This window comes from Oncorhynchus nerka, linkage group LG5, assembly GCF_034236695.1.
Source record: "Oncorhynchus nerka isolate Pitt River linkage group LG5, Oner_Uvic_2.0, whole genome shotgun sequence".
In the NCBI taxonomy this organism is placed as follows: Eukaryota; Metazoa; Chordata; class Actinopteri; order Salmoniformes; family Salmonidae; genus Oncorhynchus; species Oncorhynchus nerka.
The window spans coordinates 21,843,039-21,860,016 of NC_088400.1; the positions used below are offsets into that span (position 1 = coordinate 21,843,039).

The window sequence follows — 16,978 nt, forward strand, 5'->3', positions numbered from 1 at the left end:
GCGGGCCTAATTGCCCAACATCAGTGCCTGACCTCACTAATGCTCTTGTGGCTGAATGGAAGCAAGTCCCTGCAGCAATGTTCCAACATCTAGTGGACTGCCTTCTTAGAAGAGTGGAGGTTGTTATAGCAGCAAAGGGGGGACCAATTCCATATTAATGGCAATGATTTTAGAATGAGATGTTCGATGAGCAGGTGTCCACATACTTTTGGTGATGTAGTGTATGAGCATTGGATACTTTTATTTTCTTGATAACCTAACAATAAACATTTCTAATAACATAAATGGCACAGAATACGGGATAAAAACGGGTGATGTTGTCAGTACTGAGAGGCCAGTCAGTGCAATGTCTAGGCATGTGGCGTGAGGCTGATTCAACCTCTTTCAGCAGTTGCTCACCGTCGCGCTGCTATGGTAACCAAGGAGGCAGTCCCACAAGTGAGCAGCTGAAGCAACCAAGGATTACTATTTAAACACCGTGAGCGCTTCAGCGACTTCAATCAACTGACTTCTACATGGAGGGAATAGACCGAAAACCTGTATCACTAAGTGGAGTAGTGGAGATAGAGGAAAAATCACAATGGTCTATACCCCGGCTTTGGTCCTCGGACACGGAATGCTCATTATGTCTGAAGAGGGTAGCGTAGTCGAGCGAAGGTTTCTCTATCAAATCACATCGAGCGACAAAAAAGATACGCGTCGGGGCAGCGTTGAAAGTTGCGAATTCATCAAGGAAAGGAACTCCTCAAGTAAGTAAGGCTCTGTTCTGAAATCTAAGTTTGTATTTCATCGGATATGTACTGTTCTAAATAATGGCTTATTTTAACTGTCAGTTAATTCTGTTGACTTTATAGGCCTTTTGTCAACTTTAGCCTAGGACTCATAGGTTTTGACCATTCCAAGCGGTGGTAGATATTAATGTAGCTGATGCAGCCAGATAGTCAACTGCGTAGCCGACTGCTCATGACTGTCAGCTGATGGTCTGTTCTTGAAAGTTAATTAATTAAACCGAACTCTGTCTCGTTTAGAGTTGCTAATACATTGCCTTATTTTGACGATCAATGTAAAAAAAAATGTTAAAAAAATTCACAATAGATAAGAGTAGTCTGTTACAATGCTACATTTTAGCCATTTTGCAGACGCTCCAATCCCGAACGATTTACAGTAGCCTAGTGAGTGCATACATTTTTCGTACTGGTCCCCTGTTGAAATCTGAACACTGGCGTTACAAGCGCCATGCTCAACCAACTGGGCCACGCGGGACATGTTATTGAGTGTAGTATTATAAGACTACTCATCAAAATAAGGCAATTTAAGATGGTTAGAAATGTATTATTGCAACGCTATTGAATAGTAGGCTGAATAACTTAAATGGGCCTAAGTGGAATAGTATAGGCCTTATCAAATATCTGTAATACAAAAGTATAGGTTGTACAACTTCAACTCGTGGTTCATTAGCAATATATTGATATTAACGCATTCTCTTTTTCAGGTCTGGACTCTGAAATGACTCTTGACTGTGAGGAGAGAATACTCCAGCAGGATATGATCAGGCAGATCGAGAGTTGTCTCTCTGACGCTAAAGAATCGAATCTGCGCTGCAGGGTGCTGCTGCTTCCCCGCCCGCTGACCGCCAAGGTTGCCCGGGACGTGGTGCGTTCCTCAGTTGGAGAACCGTGTGGGCTCCGCGGGGCCTTCATACAGGTCTATTTGGAGACAAAACAGGGCCTTCAGCTGCAGACGCTGGGCATTATATCACCCGACCCGACCGTCACTCCTACCTTCGAGCTGTCCATTGTGTTCAAACTGGACAAAGACGGTTGGCCTCCTCTCAAGCACATATTCGTTACCGACAAGTTGTTGAAACTACGACCCCAGTACCGGCTGGTCAAGAAGAAATTGTATTCCTCCGCGAGCCCTGTCATACACGAGTTTTGCTGAGAGATAATTTCTGATCGTCAACATGTCATGTTTCTACATTCCTTTTCGGAAAAAAAGCGCTGCATCACTTTGTTTGTGTACTAAATGTATGTCAATGTACACCTGTATTGGAGTTTTAAAATTCGAATGAAAGTGTTGCACTGTATATGCACTGGAAAATGACTGGAACAATCAGCTCAATTGTGAAACGAAAAATATGTGTAGGTAAAAATGAGGGAATGGTTACCCTAAAAGTATTGTATGGCTGAAATGTGAGTTGACCTAGTTAGAAAAAAAGCACAGAATGCATGTTACCTTGCTGGTTCTAGCAGGGGGTGAAATGTGTTAAAGGTCTGCACAAATGTAGGATCTTCATTTGAGCCAGTTTGCTGTAGCATGGAAATAATCCTGCAGCAACAGGAAATGTGAATTATGTCAATTATAATTAAGGGACCGTTTTGTAAGGGTTGATATGATTTTCTTATGAAAAATATATCTAAAATTTCAAAGTGGGAATTAAACTTCAGAAGTCATTTTGAACCTTAAATACAATACAAGTAGAACATTTTCTGCATTGCATGGTTCTCAAATGAAGATCCTACATCTGTACAATAACAGCCAGTTTTTGTTTATGCACATTTTGTTGTGCAACAATTCTAGGATTATTTAGTAAAACCATGGAAACCTCACGTTGGATGTGAAAGCAGAAGGAAGGCAAGCTGGTATTGCCCCTAACCCTGTGTGCAAATGTTTGTCTTGCAGTATTGTTAAAGTGAAATAAAATGTTTTGGCACAGTATCCTTTTCAGTGCTGCCATACTCTTTTAATCATTAGAGCTGTCAAACTTCAATGTCTACACGTTATACCCAAAACCTGAAGGTCTCAACTTGGGTCTGTCAAAATTTAGACTGACATTCCCATTGTTTTCAATTCTCCTAATCTCTAAACAGTTGAGCAAAACAAACTGAAATGTGAAACTAAACAACTGTACATAAAGTTCAACACGTTTTATATTATGAAGATCTCTACCGACCGTCGACCTTCGCATGCCATCTGGAACATTAAGTCTCTCTGATTATGTAAGACGTTGATAGTTCTAGTAACCTCAGAATGTGGCCATGGATGTGCTACTCATTTTAAGGTTGAATAAAAAATGTTACATTAGTTTGTAAGAGCCTTAGCTTTAGGCTATTTACAGTATTACAGAAGTCATATCGCATTGTGACTCAACCAAATATCAACATTTAAAAGAGATGGATTTACTGCTTGGATAGTTTAACCTGTCACTGGTTTAACTTATTTAACTTGGTTAATTTGGAGAATCCAGCATGATTTGTTAACTCAAGTTAATAGGCTTTTTACTGTATTGCAAAAGTGATATTGAATTAGGTTTGGTTGTCAACGCAACCAAATAAACATTGTGCCACTGACTTGTCTACCAATTAATAATTGATATGTTGGATTCACGTCTCCAACTCAACTAAAACATTAAAAAGGACAATCAAATTTTGATTGGATTTAGTCCTATTAACTTTTTGGTTGAAATGGAGACATGAATCCAACATATTCATTATTAACTTGAAGATTCCATTTGAAATCAACCAGAGCTTGAAAGCCTAGACCTATTGTATTGTTTATTTTTAGTTGAATTCTGGGTTGAATTCAAACAATAGCTGTTGATGACTTTGCAAAGGCTATATAGGACTAAATATTATTGATATTATAGGGGTATGGTTATACTTCATTTGCTCTGTTAAACGTATCCCTTGGAATGACTTCGATAGCAACAGTCAATTATGCAGTTATTAAGAGATCTCTCAATAATACATTTCTGATGATAGCACGTTGTTAGTCAGTGACAAATATCAAAGCTGGGCTTGGTTAAAACTCTGGATGGGAGACCAAATGGATAGCTGTGTAGACCAACTCTGCAGTAGGTGCTGCTGCCTAGTCTATTGTTTTTTTTAAAGGGATAGTGGACATAACATTGAAGATCAGACATTGTTTCAAATTAAACATATTTTATACACGGTTTATCTATGTGCAAAATTGGTTACCACGATTATATAATTCTGTGGTTGAAAATTAACCCTCAAAACAACAGTTGATTACTTTTTGCAAATCCAATGTATTTTCCATAGAAATAAGAATGAATAGAAAGGGAGTCTCCATTCAGGTCAATGATGGCATAATGGGTGGACCCATGCCAGGACGTAAAAACAGGAACTGTACCTTTCAATCTGTGCTGTGATTTGTTGAGTCAACTCAATTGATATTACAAAAAATACATTCCATGAGCCACATTAGTTAGAATCATTTGAATGAATATTCTACATTTCCATGGCAATCCAGCATCAGTTGATAGAACATTCCAAAATGCCATTGGCAATTATTGCATCACAATACCAGGCAGCCATTGAGAGTGTATACATGAGTTAACCAGTTAATTAATTGCCAGGGTTAGAGGTTCCAAGTCTGTTCTCTTCACTCTTATTTCTATGGTATTTCCCAAATATACTGAACAAAAAATATAACGCAACATGTTCGTCCCATGTTTCATGAACTGAAATAAAAGATCCCAGAAATTTTCCATACCCACAAAAAGATTCTCTCTCAAAAATGTTGTGCACAAATTTGTTTACATCCTTTTTAGTGAGTATTTCTAATTTTCCAAGATGTTCCATCCACCTGACAGGTGGTGGCATATCAATAAGCTGATTAAACAGCACAATCAATACAGAGGTGCATCTTGTGCTGGGAAAAATAAAAGGCCACTATAAAATGTGCTGTTTTATCGCAACACAATGCCACAGATGTCAAGTGCTGACCGAGCGCGCAATTGGCATGCTGACTGCAGGAATGTCCACCAGAGCTGAATGTCTCTAACATAAGCCGCCTCCAACATCGCTTTAGAGAATATGTCAGTACAACCGTGGTTACACAGATCATGTATAACCATGTCAGCCCAGGACCTCCACATACAGATTCTTCACCAGACCTGCGGGGTGAGAATTGTTGCATGTTGCGTTTATATTCTTTTTCAGTATAGATTCCACGTTACAACACATTGACAAATTATATTGAAACAATGTTGATTCTACCAATCAGTGTGTGTGTGGACACTGGGATAATGATTCCTTGAAGAATATTTTGCAGTTGGCTAATCCTATACACAAAACAACAGGGCCCCAAGTCAGTCACTAGTACTTTAGTACTACTGCAGTTGTAAAACAAATTCAGTCCTCCAGGGCTGCAGTGTCTGCTGTTTACCAGTGGCAAATATCAATGAGAATCATATGATGTCTGGATATCTAGTGTACTGGCTTTAAATACAATCAGACTTAAGTTAGTTAATTAAACTGTACACAACTATGGTACACAATGATCAATCAGAAACGGCCTGGAGAGGAGAATACCCGAGGACTGCAGCCCTGCATCAAGTCTCTCTTTAAACCTCCAGCCCTATGGCCTGTTGGCAATCTATTGTCCTACTGCCTTTTGACTCTGGTTATTTCTTCATCTTCATGTCTGCTTCAATAGCACAGCGGCGCCCTCTGGTGCCCCCATCCTGCAGGGAAGAGAGGTTAAAAGGTGAAGGTCAGTTTGACACCAGGTTGAAAACCCAGTGATGGCTTGTGGTTGGCCCGTAGAAAAACACAAAGACGATCTCTGACCAGAGGAAATGAAGAAAATAAAGATGAAAGGATGGAAAAAAGGAAAAGAAAGAAAAGCGATGGAGCAGATGAGACGATCACAGACGTTGAAGACAAAACCACTGGATACATAACACACAACCAGGATGGGTCCATTTAAGAACCAAATACCGAAGGTAAAAAAATGTAGTGACGGTGACGGATGTGTGTGTTAATATAAGAGGTGAGTGTATGCTTTTTGAGTGTTTGACTACAGGGGTGGTTGGTGTGAGTTGCGAACTGTTTTATGCGCTTCTGAATATGAGATGAGTGTTTTGGGTGTGTGTGACAGACAGAGAAACAGAGCGTGCGCTTGACTTGACCTGGTGAGTTCTGACCTTTGACCTGAATACTTACAAAGAGAGAGAGAAGGAAAGCGGGAGAGGCCATTGGGACACTGTCCTGTAGGAGGACAAACAGTTAGTGAGAAAAGAGAGAACACACACACACACCTCTCCAAACGCACCCAGAGTAAACAACAAACAAGACAACATTGTACAAACAGAAGAACAGACAGTAAGAGACACGTTCAGACAGTCAAGTGAAACACAGTACACAGAGACGGACGGCAGACGAGACAGCAGTAATGGAGAGGGGAGACGAGACAGCAGTAATGGAGAGGGGAGGCGAGACAGCAGTAATGGAGAGGGGAGGCGAGACAGCAGTAATGGAGAGGGGAGGCGAGACAGCAGTAATGGAGAGGGGAGGCGAGACAGCAGTAATGGAGAGGGGAGGCGAGACAGCAGTAATGGAGAGGGGAGGCGAGACAGCAGTAATGGAGAGGGGAGGCGCGACAGCAGTAATGGAGAGGGGAGGCGAGACAGCAGTAATGGAGAGGGAGACGAGACAGCAGTAATGGAGGGGAGACGAGACAGCAGTAATGGAGAGGGGAGACGAGACAGCAGTAATGGAGAGGGGAGACGAGACAGCAGTAATGGAGAGGGGAGACGAGACAGCAGTAATGGAGAGGGGAGACGAGACAGCAGTAATGGAGAGGGGAGGCGAGACAGCAGTAATGGAGAGGGGAGACGAGACAGCAGTAATGGAGAGGGGAGACGAGACAGCAGTAATGGAGAGGGGAGACGAGACAGCAGTAATGGAGAGGGAGACGAGACAGCAGTAATGGAGAGGGGGAGACGAGACAGCAGTAATGGAGAGGAGACGAGACAGCAGTAATGGAGAGGGAGACGAGACAGCAGTAATGGAGAGGGAGGCGAGACAGCAGTAATGGAGAGGGGAGGCGAGACAGCAGTAATGGAGAGGGGAGACGAGACAGCAGTAATGGAGAGGGGAGACGAGACAGCAGTAATGGAGAGGGGAGACGAGACCGCAGTAATGGAGAGGGGAGACGAGACCGCAGTAATGGAGAGGGGAGGCGGGAGCATGGAGCCTGTCTACAGATGAAGTGTAATGGCAGGGGGGTTAGGTGAGAGGCAAGATATGATTATTGGGGCATGAGATGGGTACAGTCTTTCCTGCATCAATTGTACATGTCTTGGCTCCTTGGTGTTGTTGCTGGACTCGGAGGTATGTGTGTGTGTTTGTGTACAGGTAACTGCCAAAATAAAGGAAACACATGGAAGTCTCTGTAACTCTATTGGATGGATGAGACACCATTCTTCCACCAGAAATACCATCATTTGGTGTTTTGTTGATGGTGGTGAAAAACGCACTCCAGAATCTCCCATTGGTGTTCAGTTGGGTTGATATCTGGTGACTGAGACGGCCATGGCATATGGTTTACATTTCATCAAACCATTCAATAACCACTCGTGCCCTGTGGATGGGGGCATTGTAATCCTATGGGGCCATAGCCATGGTAGCCAAAATAATGGCCTGCCCAGCATGACCCTAAGCATGATAGGATGTTAATTGCTTAATTAACTCAGGAACCACACCTGTGTGGAAACACCTGCTTTTAATATACTTTGCATCCCTCATTCACGCAAGTGTTCCTATAATTGTGGCAGTTACCTGTATGTGTGTATCTAGTCTTACCTTCTCCACGGACTCCCCTGGCTTGCGACCCCCCTCGCGGCCTCTGAGGCTCTTGGTGGAGATGGAGGACTCTGAGGTCTGCATGATGAGCTGAGTGGCCAGGAACTGCTGCACATGTTCTAGAACATCTCTCTGCATCTCCAGGGCCATGTGGAACACGTCGTGGTCAGAGCTGTTGTACATCACCGCGTTCTGGAACATCAGCATGATGTCACGCTGGAACTCTGCTGTCGTACGGATCTGACCCGCCTCAATACTCTTCTTGATGGCCGACAGATCCATGGGTCTGGAGGGGAAGGGTGTGTATGTATGAATGTGTGTGTGTTTTAGGGGGTAACGTGAGCATGTACTTACATTGTTTAATGAATAGATTTTATTTTCACATGCAAACAAACCGTTTACTGTTATAGAACTCTCACCTGTGTACAATGCTGTGGTAACCAGGGGCGATGTCTTCAGACACAGACTGAAGGAACACACTGGCGTACCTGACACAGGTCACAACAATTGATCTGTCAAATTCTACAGTAGCTCAGACATGTTAAGTGATTGAATGTTATTGGAGAAATGGCTAAGAGCTGACCTGTGATTGGCCGCTGCTCTCCACACCAGCATGATGGCTTTCTTCCAGATCTTCTGAGCCTGAACGGCCTCCTGATCCTCCCCACATATTGAACTGGGAGAGACGGAGGGAGACAGAGGGTGAAGGGTTAGTGAGTGAGTGATAGAGGGGGAGAGAGGTCATAAAGCATTCTTTAGTGTCATTCAATGCTTTATTCAGGCTTGTGATAGAATGATCAGGTTAAGAGTTGCCATCGACACAAGGACCAGGGTTGGACACTTACAACTGGGAAGAGGCGGGGCTGCTGGCTAGCGAATCAGCTGTGGTGTAGCGTTGGGAGGAGGGGCCATAGCCATCCTCGCTCTCACTGGCTGCCGGTTCTACTTCTGATAGGTAGGGCCCCTCCCCCTCTCCACATTCCTTCATCTCCATTCCTTCATCAGGATCCCCGTCACTCGCTCCATCCTCATCCTTCACTTCCTACACAAAGATACACAAGGAGAGATGATAATTCAACTGCACTTGGTAGAGGTGTGTGAGTGTGTGCTGTGTTTCTGAAAATAGGACAATTACCTTGGACTCTTTCCCTGATCCAGAGCTGTCTTCTGAGTCTAGGCAGGGTGTGTTTAGTTCTGGCTGGGTCCACTCCTCATTTTCAGTCTTCACAGATGTGCTCAGGGCTCCTTCCTCCCCCAGAACTCCCTCCTCTGTGACCTCGCTTCCTGCCAGGCCATCATCAGCGACAACAGAAGGGACCACATTTGTCTGCACTGTTTCTTGTCCCTCACAGTCCTTCCCCTCTTCGGCTTCCCCCCTTCCACTCTCCGTCTGTGGCTCCAGGCTCCCAGGGTTAGCTCCAGCCACAGCCTGAAGCCCATGTGTGGGGTCAGACTGAACCATAGGACCAGGCTCTGAGGTCTTCAAGTCCTGGGCCTCCCATGGGCCTGAGAGGGAGTGGCCAGCAGAAACAGCCTCCTCACAGAGAGAGAGAGCAGCCTCCACTGCTGCAGCATCTAGAGCCTCCACAGAGTCATCCACCTGAGAAATACAGACACAGAAAGACAGAGACACAGAGAGAGAGGACTGTGATGAGTGTGCACAAAAAAAGGTTGCTTACTAGAGAGATATATATCTATGTCAAAAGCTGTATCCCACCCTCTCAAAGTCCCCGCCCCCCACACACACCATGTACCTTCTCCTCTATGATGGAGATGATATCTCCCACGGTCTCCAGGTCCAGCTCATCCCCCATGTAGGAACCAGGTACATGGTCCTCCTCCACCTTAACCACCTCTGAGCCTGCCTCTTTGACTGAACACACAGACAGAGACAAAGAAACACGTGTCACTACCAACGGTACACTGGTCTCACTGATTAGAAATCAGATGAGGGTTCCTCTTTATATACTAGATATTCCTTCCGAGACAGGTGAGTTTAGAGAGACACACTGACAGACGAGGGACAGTATTAACCTGTGTTGGGTGTGGCAGGGCTGGGCAGTGGGGATGTGGGGGGCACTGTTTCCATTGGACACACCAAAGTACATCTAATAAAGGACAGACGCACTTTGCTTCTAACACATTTAAAGCACAGAAGCACATACAGCACTAATACTTAGCATCCTAACTAGAGGTCGACCGATTAATCGGAATGGCTGATTAATTAGGGCCGATTTCAAGTTTTCATAACAATCGGAAATAGGTATTTTTGGACACCGATTTGGCCGATTTTTACAAATATTTTTTTTTTACACCTTTATTTAATCTTTATTTAACTAGGCAAGTCAGTTAAGAACACATTCTTATTTTCAATGACGGACTAGAAACAGTGGGTTAACTGCCCCATTCAGGGGCAGAACGACAGATTTTCTGCTTGTCAGCTCGGGGGATTCAATCTTGCTGTTAACCAATCTTGCAACCTTACAGTTAATCATAATCACTAGTCAACTACACATGGTTGATATTACTAGTTTATCTAGCGTGTCCTGCGTTGCATATAATCGATGCGGTGCGTATCGTTGCTCTAACGTGTACCTAACCATAAACATCAATGCTTTTCTTAAAATCAATACACACAAGTATATTTTTAAACCTGCCTATTTAGCGAAAAGAAATCCAGGTTAGCAGGCAATATTAACCAGGTGAAATTGTGTCACTTCTCTTGCGTTCATTGCACGCAGAGTCAGGGTATATGCAACAGTTTGGGCCGCCTAATTTGCCAGAATTTTACGTAATTATGACATAACATTGAAGGTTGTGCAATGTAACAGGAATATTTAGACTGATGGATGCCACCCGTTAGATAAAATAACAGAACGGTTCCGTATTTCATTTTCGAGATGATAGTTTCCGGATTCGATCATATGAATTATTTAAGGCTGGTATTTCTGTGTGTTATTATGTTATAACTAAGTCTATGATTTGATAGAGCAGTCTGACTGAGCGATGGTAGGCACCAGCAGGCTCGTAAGCATTCATTCAAACAGCACTTTCCTGCGGTTGCCAGCAGCTGTTTATGACTTCAAGCCTATCAACTCCCGAGATTAGGCTGGTGTAACTAATGTGAAATGGCTAGCTAGTTAGCGGGGTGCACGCTAATAGTGTTTCAAGCGTCACTCGCTCTGAGACTTGTAGTGGTTGTTCCCCTTGCTCTGCATGGGTAACGCTGCTTCGAGGGTGGCTGTTGTGGTTGTGCTCCTGGTTCGAGCCCAGGTAGGAGCGAGGAGAGGGACGGAAGCTATACTGTTACACTGGCAATACTAAAGTGCCTATAAGAACATCCAATAGTCAAAGGTTAATGAAATACAAATGGTATAGAGAGAAATAGTCCTATAATTCCTATATTAACTACAACCTAAAACTTCTTACCTTGGAATATTGAAGTCTCATGTTAAAAGGAACCACCAGCTTTCATATGTTCTCATGTTCTGAGCAAGGAACTTAAACGTTAGCTTTCTTACATGGCACATATTGCACTTTTACTTTCTTCTCCAACACTTTGTTTTTGCATTATTTAAACCAAATTGAACATGTTTCATTATTTATTTGAGGCTAAATTGATTTTATTGATGTATTATATTAAAATATGTGTTCATTCAGTATTGTTGCAATTGTCATTATTACAAATACATTTAAATAATAATAAATAAATCAGCTGATTAATCGCTATCTGCTTTTTTTGGTCCTCCAACAATCGGTATCGGTATTGAAAAATCATAATCGGTCGACCTCTAATCCTAACACACATCAAGCCAAACACATAACAACCAGCCTGCCAGCAAGAGCATTTACTCCACGGTTGCCATAGTTACCTGCGCTGGCGACCTCAAAGTCTGCTGTGATAGTGGGGGTTGTAGTAGGAACTCCTCCGTTAGCCAGTCCTGCAGCAGCAGCATCCGCCTCCACTACCTGACAACATCACGTCATCAACACACAATATCCCCAATTCCCTGTTCTCTAAAAACATCTACATCACCTGTTTTTACTGAGCAGTTTGGTAGGATGTACAACAGCATATTACTCCCTAGAATAGACAGGAATTTCCCCAACAACAGTAGCTTGTGAAGTCAAACTTAACCTGAACCCTCTCCCTTAAACAGATCCACACAATATAATCCAAATACTTTCATCCCTTATTACCGCAAATCATCCCCTTTCAACTTCCTTTTGTAGTGTATTTCTCACCAGTATGGGGCTAGCAGAGATCAGGCTTCCTTTCTTCAGTAGCTCTGAGAGGAGAGGGGAGGGAGGCGGCGTGGACTTCTGACTGAGGAGCCTCTTCTGTGGGGAGTCGTCTACCAGAGACCCCAGGCTTCCCTCCTTAGGCCCCGCTATTGGAGCATCCGACGACGGTAGGAACACTGCTCCCCCCTGGGACTACGTGGACAGAGAGGGGGGAAAAAAACATTAATTGACCATTCCTCAATGACAACAAAAGACAAGCAACAACCAGCTAGAAGAGACACTCAAAACAGTACAAAACAAATTCTCTAATGTTTATACCAGGTGTTTTATGCACACAATGTTATGCTGACCAGGACTAAGACCCTTCCCTTACCAAATTGGCACCAAGGGTCTCCTCTGCCTGGGGCATGGCTGTATCTATTGGGGGTGTGGGGGTGTCTGTCTGTGCCCCCTCCATGCCCGTGGGACTGGCACCCAGAGGGGAGCGTATAGTAACACTGGACACCCGCTTGGGCGTGTTCTTAACCGCTTGGCGAGCTGAGACCGAAGAGAAGAAGGGTTATTATTACTGGTAGTTCTTGAGCCTAATAATTGTTCAAATCAGTAGTGTCCAAAATGTTTATTATTATTATTAGTCCAAAGCTTACCCTGATAGGATGTCTCTGTGGTCTTCCTCTTAAGATCTGCCTCATCCTCATCCTGCTTATTTTTCCTGCCAAACCAAAGACAAACCATTTTAACCATGAAACACAATCTTCACTGCTAAATCCGGCACAGAAAGTGCACTATGAATTACAACGTAGTGTTTACATCAAATAAAAAGAAAGGCATATTATTAGACAGACAGGCATGCAGACACAAACCAAGAGACAGACAGACCAGTTTCTTACTGTGTTATGTCTGTCCACAGCTCCTCTAGCCGTGAGTCCAGATGTCCTGTCTGGATCAGATCCACCTCCTTCTTCAACTTTCTGTCAAAACAGGAAGTACAGGGCCAAAGGTCAAGCATGGTAAATAGAGTGTATGGAGCATGTCTGTCATCTATAATGGCTTTGAACAGGGATAAATATTGGCTATGTATTGATAGTGAAGGTTCCACTGTGTACGTGTGTGTGAGACTACATTTGTATGTGTGTGAGAGCGGGAGTGCCTGTGTGTATTGACCTGTATTTGTCCTGTGTGTCTCTCAGTAGTTTTTTCAGCTCCTCTATCCTCTCGGCGGTGAGTCTCCGTACGATCACATCCTCGATGGTCTCCACCACCTCACCCTTCTCTCCACGCTTACGCCTGAAACAGCGCCATACATCAGACACATGAACAGCTCTGACGACAGCTGAAGTGCAGCCTCCGCAACAGAATACTCCAATAAAGCAGATAAAATGTGTGTTTGTGTACTAACTTTGGAGCCTCTGTGGTCTCCAGCAGCTCAGAATACTGAGAGGCACAGTGCTGTGGGGGTCAGAATCACAGAAAGCTGGTTAGATATATAGTAGCTGACCTTTCAACCTTGATCATCATGACAGAGATTAATTGTTTTGTGTCACAGTGAGTCGGACTATGAAATGGGGACAAGCTTGTCGTCGGTCTTATACCTTCTGGGAGAACCAGTCTGGAGGGCGGCCTGGCTCTGAGAAAGGCTTGATGGCTCTGCTGACTGACACCCTGAAAAGCAGACAAAGTTGTAGGAGGACAATCAAGCACACAAATTACCATGTAGAAGAACAACATGTAGATGCAGTCAGCGACAGACTCAGAAAGGCTCTGGAGCAACGAACCGCCATTGCTGTCTCTGCCTGGCCTGTTCCCCTCTTTCCATTGGGATTCTCTGTCTCTAACCCTATTACAGGGGCTGAATCACTGGCTTACTGGGGCTCTCTCATGCCGTCCCTGGAGGGGGTGCGTCACCTGAGTGGGTTGATTCACTGTTGTGGTCATCCTGTCTGGGTTGGCGCCCCCCCCTTGGGTTGTGCCGTGGCGGAGATCTTTGTGGGCTATACTCAGCCTTGTCTCAGGATGGTAAGTTGGTGGTTGAAGATATCCCTCTAGTGGTGTGGGGGCTGTGCTTTGGCAAAGTGGGTGGGGTTATATCCTTCCTGTTTGGCCCTGTCCGGGGGTGTCCTCGGATGGGGCCACAGTGTCTCCTGACCCCTCCTGTCTCAGCCTCCAGTATTTATGCTGCAGTAGTTTGTGTCGGGGGCTGGGGTCAGTTTGTTATATCTGGAGTACTTCTCCTGTCCTATTCGGTGTCCTGTGTGAATCTAAGTGTGCGTTCTCTAATTCTCTCCTTCTCTCTTTCTTTCTCTCTCTCGGAGGACCTGAGCCCTAGGACCATGCCCCAGGACTACCTGACATGATGACTCCTTGCTGTCCCCAGTCCACCTGGCCATGCTGCTGTTCCAGTTTCAACTGACCTGAGCCCTAGGACCATGCCCCAGGACTACCTGACATGATGACTCCTTGCTGTCCCCAGTCCACCTGGCCATGCTGCTGCTCCAGTTTCAACTTCCACCTGACTGTGCTGCTGCTCCAGTTTCAACTGTTCTGCCTTATTATTATTCGACCATGCTGGTCATTTATGAACATTTGAACATCTTGGCCATGTTCTGTTATAATCTCCACCCGGCACAGCCAGAAGAGGACTGGCCACCCCACATAGCCTGGTTCCTCTCTAGGTTTCTTCCTAGGGAGTTTTTCCTAGCCACCGTGCTTCTACACCTGCATTGCTTGCTGTTTGGGGTTTTAGGCTGGGTTTCTGTACAGCACTTTGAGATATCAGCTGATGTACGAAGGGCTATATAAATACATTTGATTTGGATTTGTTTACCAGTTTTGGTCTCCGCTCCTCATAACAGAGGAAGCTAGGCATAGTTTCTCCCTCAATGACCACGGCTCCGTCGGGCCAACGGACAGCCTCTTGTGTTCTACATAAAAACAGATAAAGCAATTATGACGCTTGGAATAGGTAGGCTAGCAATAGAAAGAAAGAGAGATGTCACGGGGGGAACCAAAATTAGGTCAGAGCTCAAATATAGGCTAGATAATTAACTAGCTAAACACCGGCTACACAGCCAGCAAGCTACACTATTGCTGTTAATGCAAATACGGTTTTGAGCTATCTAGAAAAGCATAACGTCACCAATTAGCTAACTAGGTAATTGAACACAATAATTGCTTTGGTTGTTTATCATATTCGGCTAGTAAGGTGCGTGCTCTGTAGCTAGGAACACCTATTGTTATCAAGCTAGCTAACATTAGCTAGTGGCGCGCGCCTGGCAAACTAACAAAACCCAGGCAGGGCTAGCTAGACAAAAATAATGTAGAAAGCTAGTTACGAAAATATTGTACTTTACATTTGAAATGTATGTATACGTTGTAGCTACACTTGCAAGCTAACAAATAATACTCACTCCCGACTCCACTCGCCATTTCTTTGTGGACAGGGCCTCGCCACTAAACTTCCGCCGGAATCATTTCAATGTAACACAGATGTGGAGAATGACATCACAATACCTCACGTAGCGCTTGTAGGGAGATTAACTCAAATGGTAGAGCGCTCGCTTAGCATGCGAGAGGGAGCGGGATCAATGCCCGCATCCTCCATTGTTTCCTTATTTTTTATTGAATGTGATATAATTAGCTTCTGAAGTAGTTTGATCAATTCCATTTCCTTCGGTGTTATACTTTTAGAAACGGATGTTGCTGAAGCTGTATTCTCAGATACACTGTATTATTAATATCAAATATGTTGATATTATTATCAACATAGCTCTATATATAACTTACACTGACAAGTCCATTCGTCATCATCTCTACATGAATGGAGGATTAGTTCAAATTGTAAGACGCTTGATTACCATGAGTGGTAGTGGGTCAATGCCTGCTTCCTTCAAATCTTTACTTCCCATCTATGACTAGGCAGTGCCAGTGATATGGAATATGTTTTATACTTGCTGTAGTAAAAACAGGGGGATTTGCTCAAATGGTAGCGCACTCGTTTAGCATGTGATGCCTGCTTCCTCCAAATCTTTATTTATTTTAGTCTTTTTTGATCTTCTTTATCAACGGATCCAATAATTCCGGATCCCACCTTATGTGAAAAAGAGAGGTTTCTGTGATTTGTGGTCAAAAACATGCACACCAGATGATGTCAAAAGTATTTATGGATGATGTCATCGGAGAAACGTGACGTGATTTTAACCAACTATGAGCTGGCAAAGGTTACTAAATCACATGCTACACATCAGATGATGTCATAAGTGTTTCCTATTACATCAGAAACCTGCCGTTGTCACATGTTGATGTTAGGGTGGTGCTGGAGAAGTTGACAAGTGGGAACCAATCAATCAAAGTGATTTATTAAGCCCTTTTTACATCAGCAGATTTTACATCAGGAGTCTTATGGCTTGGGGGTAGAGGCTGTTTAGATGCCTCTTGGACCTAGACTTGGCGCTCCGGTACCGCAAGTACTTGACCATTAAGGCCAGATCGTTCTTCATTACGTTCAAACGTTCATAGATGATCAGCAGGGTCAAATAATAATCACAGTAGTTGTAGAGGGTGCAACAGGTCAGCACCTCAGGAGTAAATGTCAGTTGGCTTTTCATAGCCGAGCATTCAGAAGTAGAGACAGCAGGTGTGGTAGGGAGAGAGGGAGAGAGAGCAGGAGAGGTTGAGAGAGGGTCAAAAACAGCAGGTCCAGGGCAAGATAGCACATCCGGTAAAAGGTCCAGGTTCCATAGCCACAGGCACAAAAAAAAGAAACTGGATCAGCAGCACGACCAGGTGGACTGGGGATGGGGAGAGCCAGGAGACATCAGGCCAGGTAGTCCTGAGGCATGGTCCTAGAGCTCAGGCCCTCTGGGAGAGGAGAGAGAACGAGAAGGAGAGATGGGAGAATTAGAGGGAGCATACTTAAGTTCACACAGGACACTAGATACGACAGGAGAATTACACCAGATAGGACAGCTGAAGAAACATTTCTCTTTAAGGACAGCTGAAGAAAGCACACGTTTTCTTCAGGAAAATGACCCTTACTAGTTCCTTTGTAGTTTCTGCATTGTGTCATAAGAACCAGATAAAGTATTAGTGAACAGTTGCTCTGAGGTTTATGGAACAAAAACACC

General features: G+C 44.1%; 2 protein-coding genes across 3 annotated transcripts; one reads left to right on the forward strand and one right to left on the reverse strand.

Moving 5' to 3' along the window:
• Positions 1-448: 448 nt before the first annotated feature.
• On the forward strand, positions 449-2,718 carry LOC115122471 (DNA damage-inducible transcript 4-like protein). Its single transcript, XM_029651676.2, has 2 exons — positions 449-749; positions 1,493-2,718. Exons 1-2 carry the CDS (start codon positions 581-583, stop codon positions 1,939-1,941), a joined length of 618 nt encoding a protein of 205 aa, XP_029507536.2. The 5' UTR covers positions 449-580; the 3' UTR covers positions 1,942-2,718.
• A 1,203-nt stretch (positions 2,719-3,921) lies between these two features.
• On the reverse strand, positions 3,922-15,370 carry LOC115122469 (bromodomain-containing protein 8-like). 2 transcript variants are annotated; one of them, XM_029651673.2, is made up of 18 exons: positions 15,263-15,370; positions 14,680-14,776; positions 13,448-13,517; positions 13,255-13,304; positions 13,020-13,142; positions 12,746-12,826; positions 12,503-12,567; positions 12,229-12,392; positions 11,856-12,047; positions 11,483-11,579; positions 9,365-9,483; positions 8,746-9,210; positions 8,456-8,652; positions 8,194-8,286; positions 8,030-8,098; positions 7,611-7,896; positions 5,970-6,014; positions 3,922-5,488 (listed from the first exon to the last, which is right to left on the reverse strand). In XM_029651673.2, exons 1-18 carry the CDS (start codon positions 15,279-15,281, stop codon positions 5,429-5,431), a joined length of 2,292 nt encoding a protein of 763 aa, XP_029507533.1. In that variant the 5' UTR covers positions 15,282-15,370; the 3' UTR covers positions 3,922-5,428. The 2 variants fall into 2 exon arrangements, with proteins under 2 accessions (XP_029507533.1, XP_029507534.1); XM_029651674.2 differs by lacking the exon at positions 5,970-6,014.
• Between the last annotated feature and the right edge of the window lie 1,608 nt (positions 15,371-16,978).

What these genes read in the sequence shown, in the direction of transcription:
- LOC115122471 (XM_029651676.2), top strand. Translation starts at nt 581, where the DNA reads ATGGTCTATACCCCGGCTTTGGTCCTCGGACACGGAATGCTCATTATG. An exon ending in CAAGGAAAGGAACTCCTCAA is followed by an intron (nt 750 to 1,492) that starts GTAAGTAAGGCT and finishes TCTCTTTTTCAG; the next exon opens with GTCTGGACTCTGAAATGACT.
- LOC115122469 (XM_029651673.2), bottom strand. An exon ending in GAGACCACAGAGGCTCCAAA is followed by an intron (nt 13,143 to 13,254) that starts GTTAGTACACAA and finishes GCGCTGTTTCAG; the next exon opens with GCGTAAGCGTGGAGAGAAGG. An exon ending in AGACCCTTGGTGCCAATTTG is followed by an intron (nt 12,048 to 12,228) that starts GTAAGGGAAGGG and finishes CTGTCCACGTAG; the next exon opens with TCCCAGGGGGGAGCAGTGTT.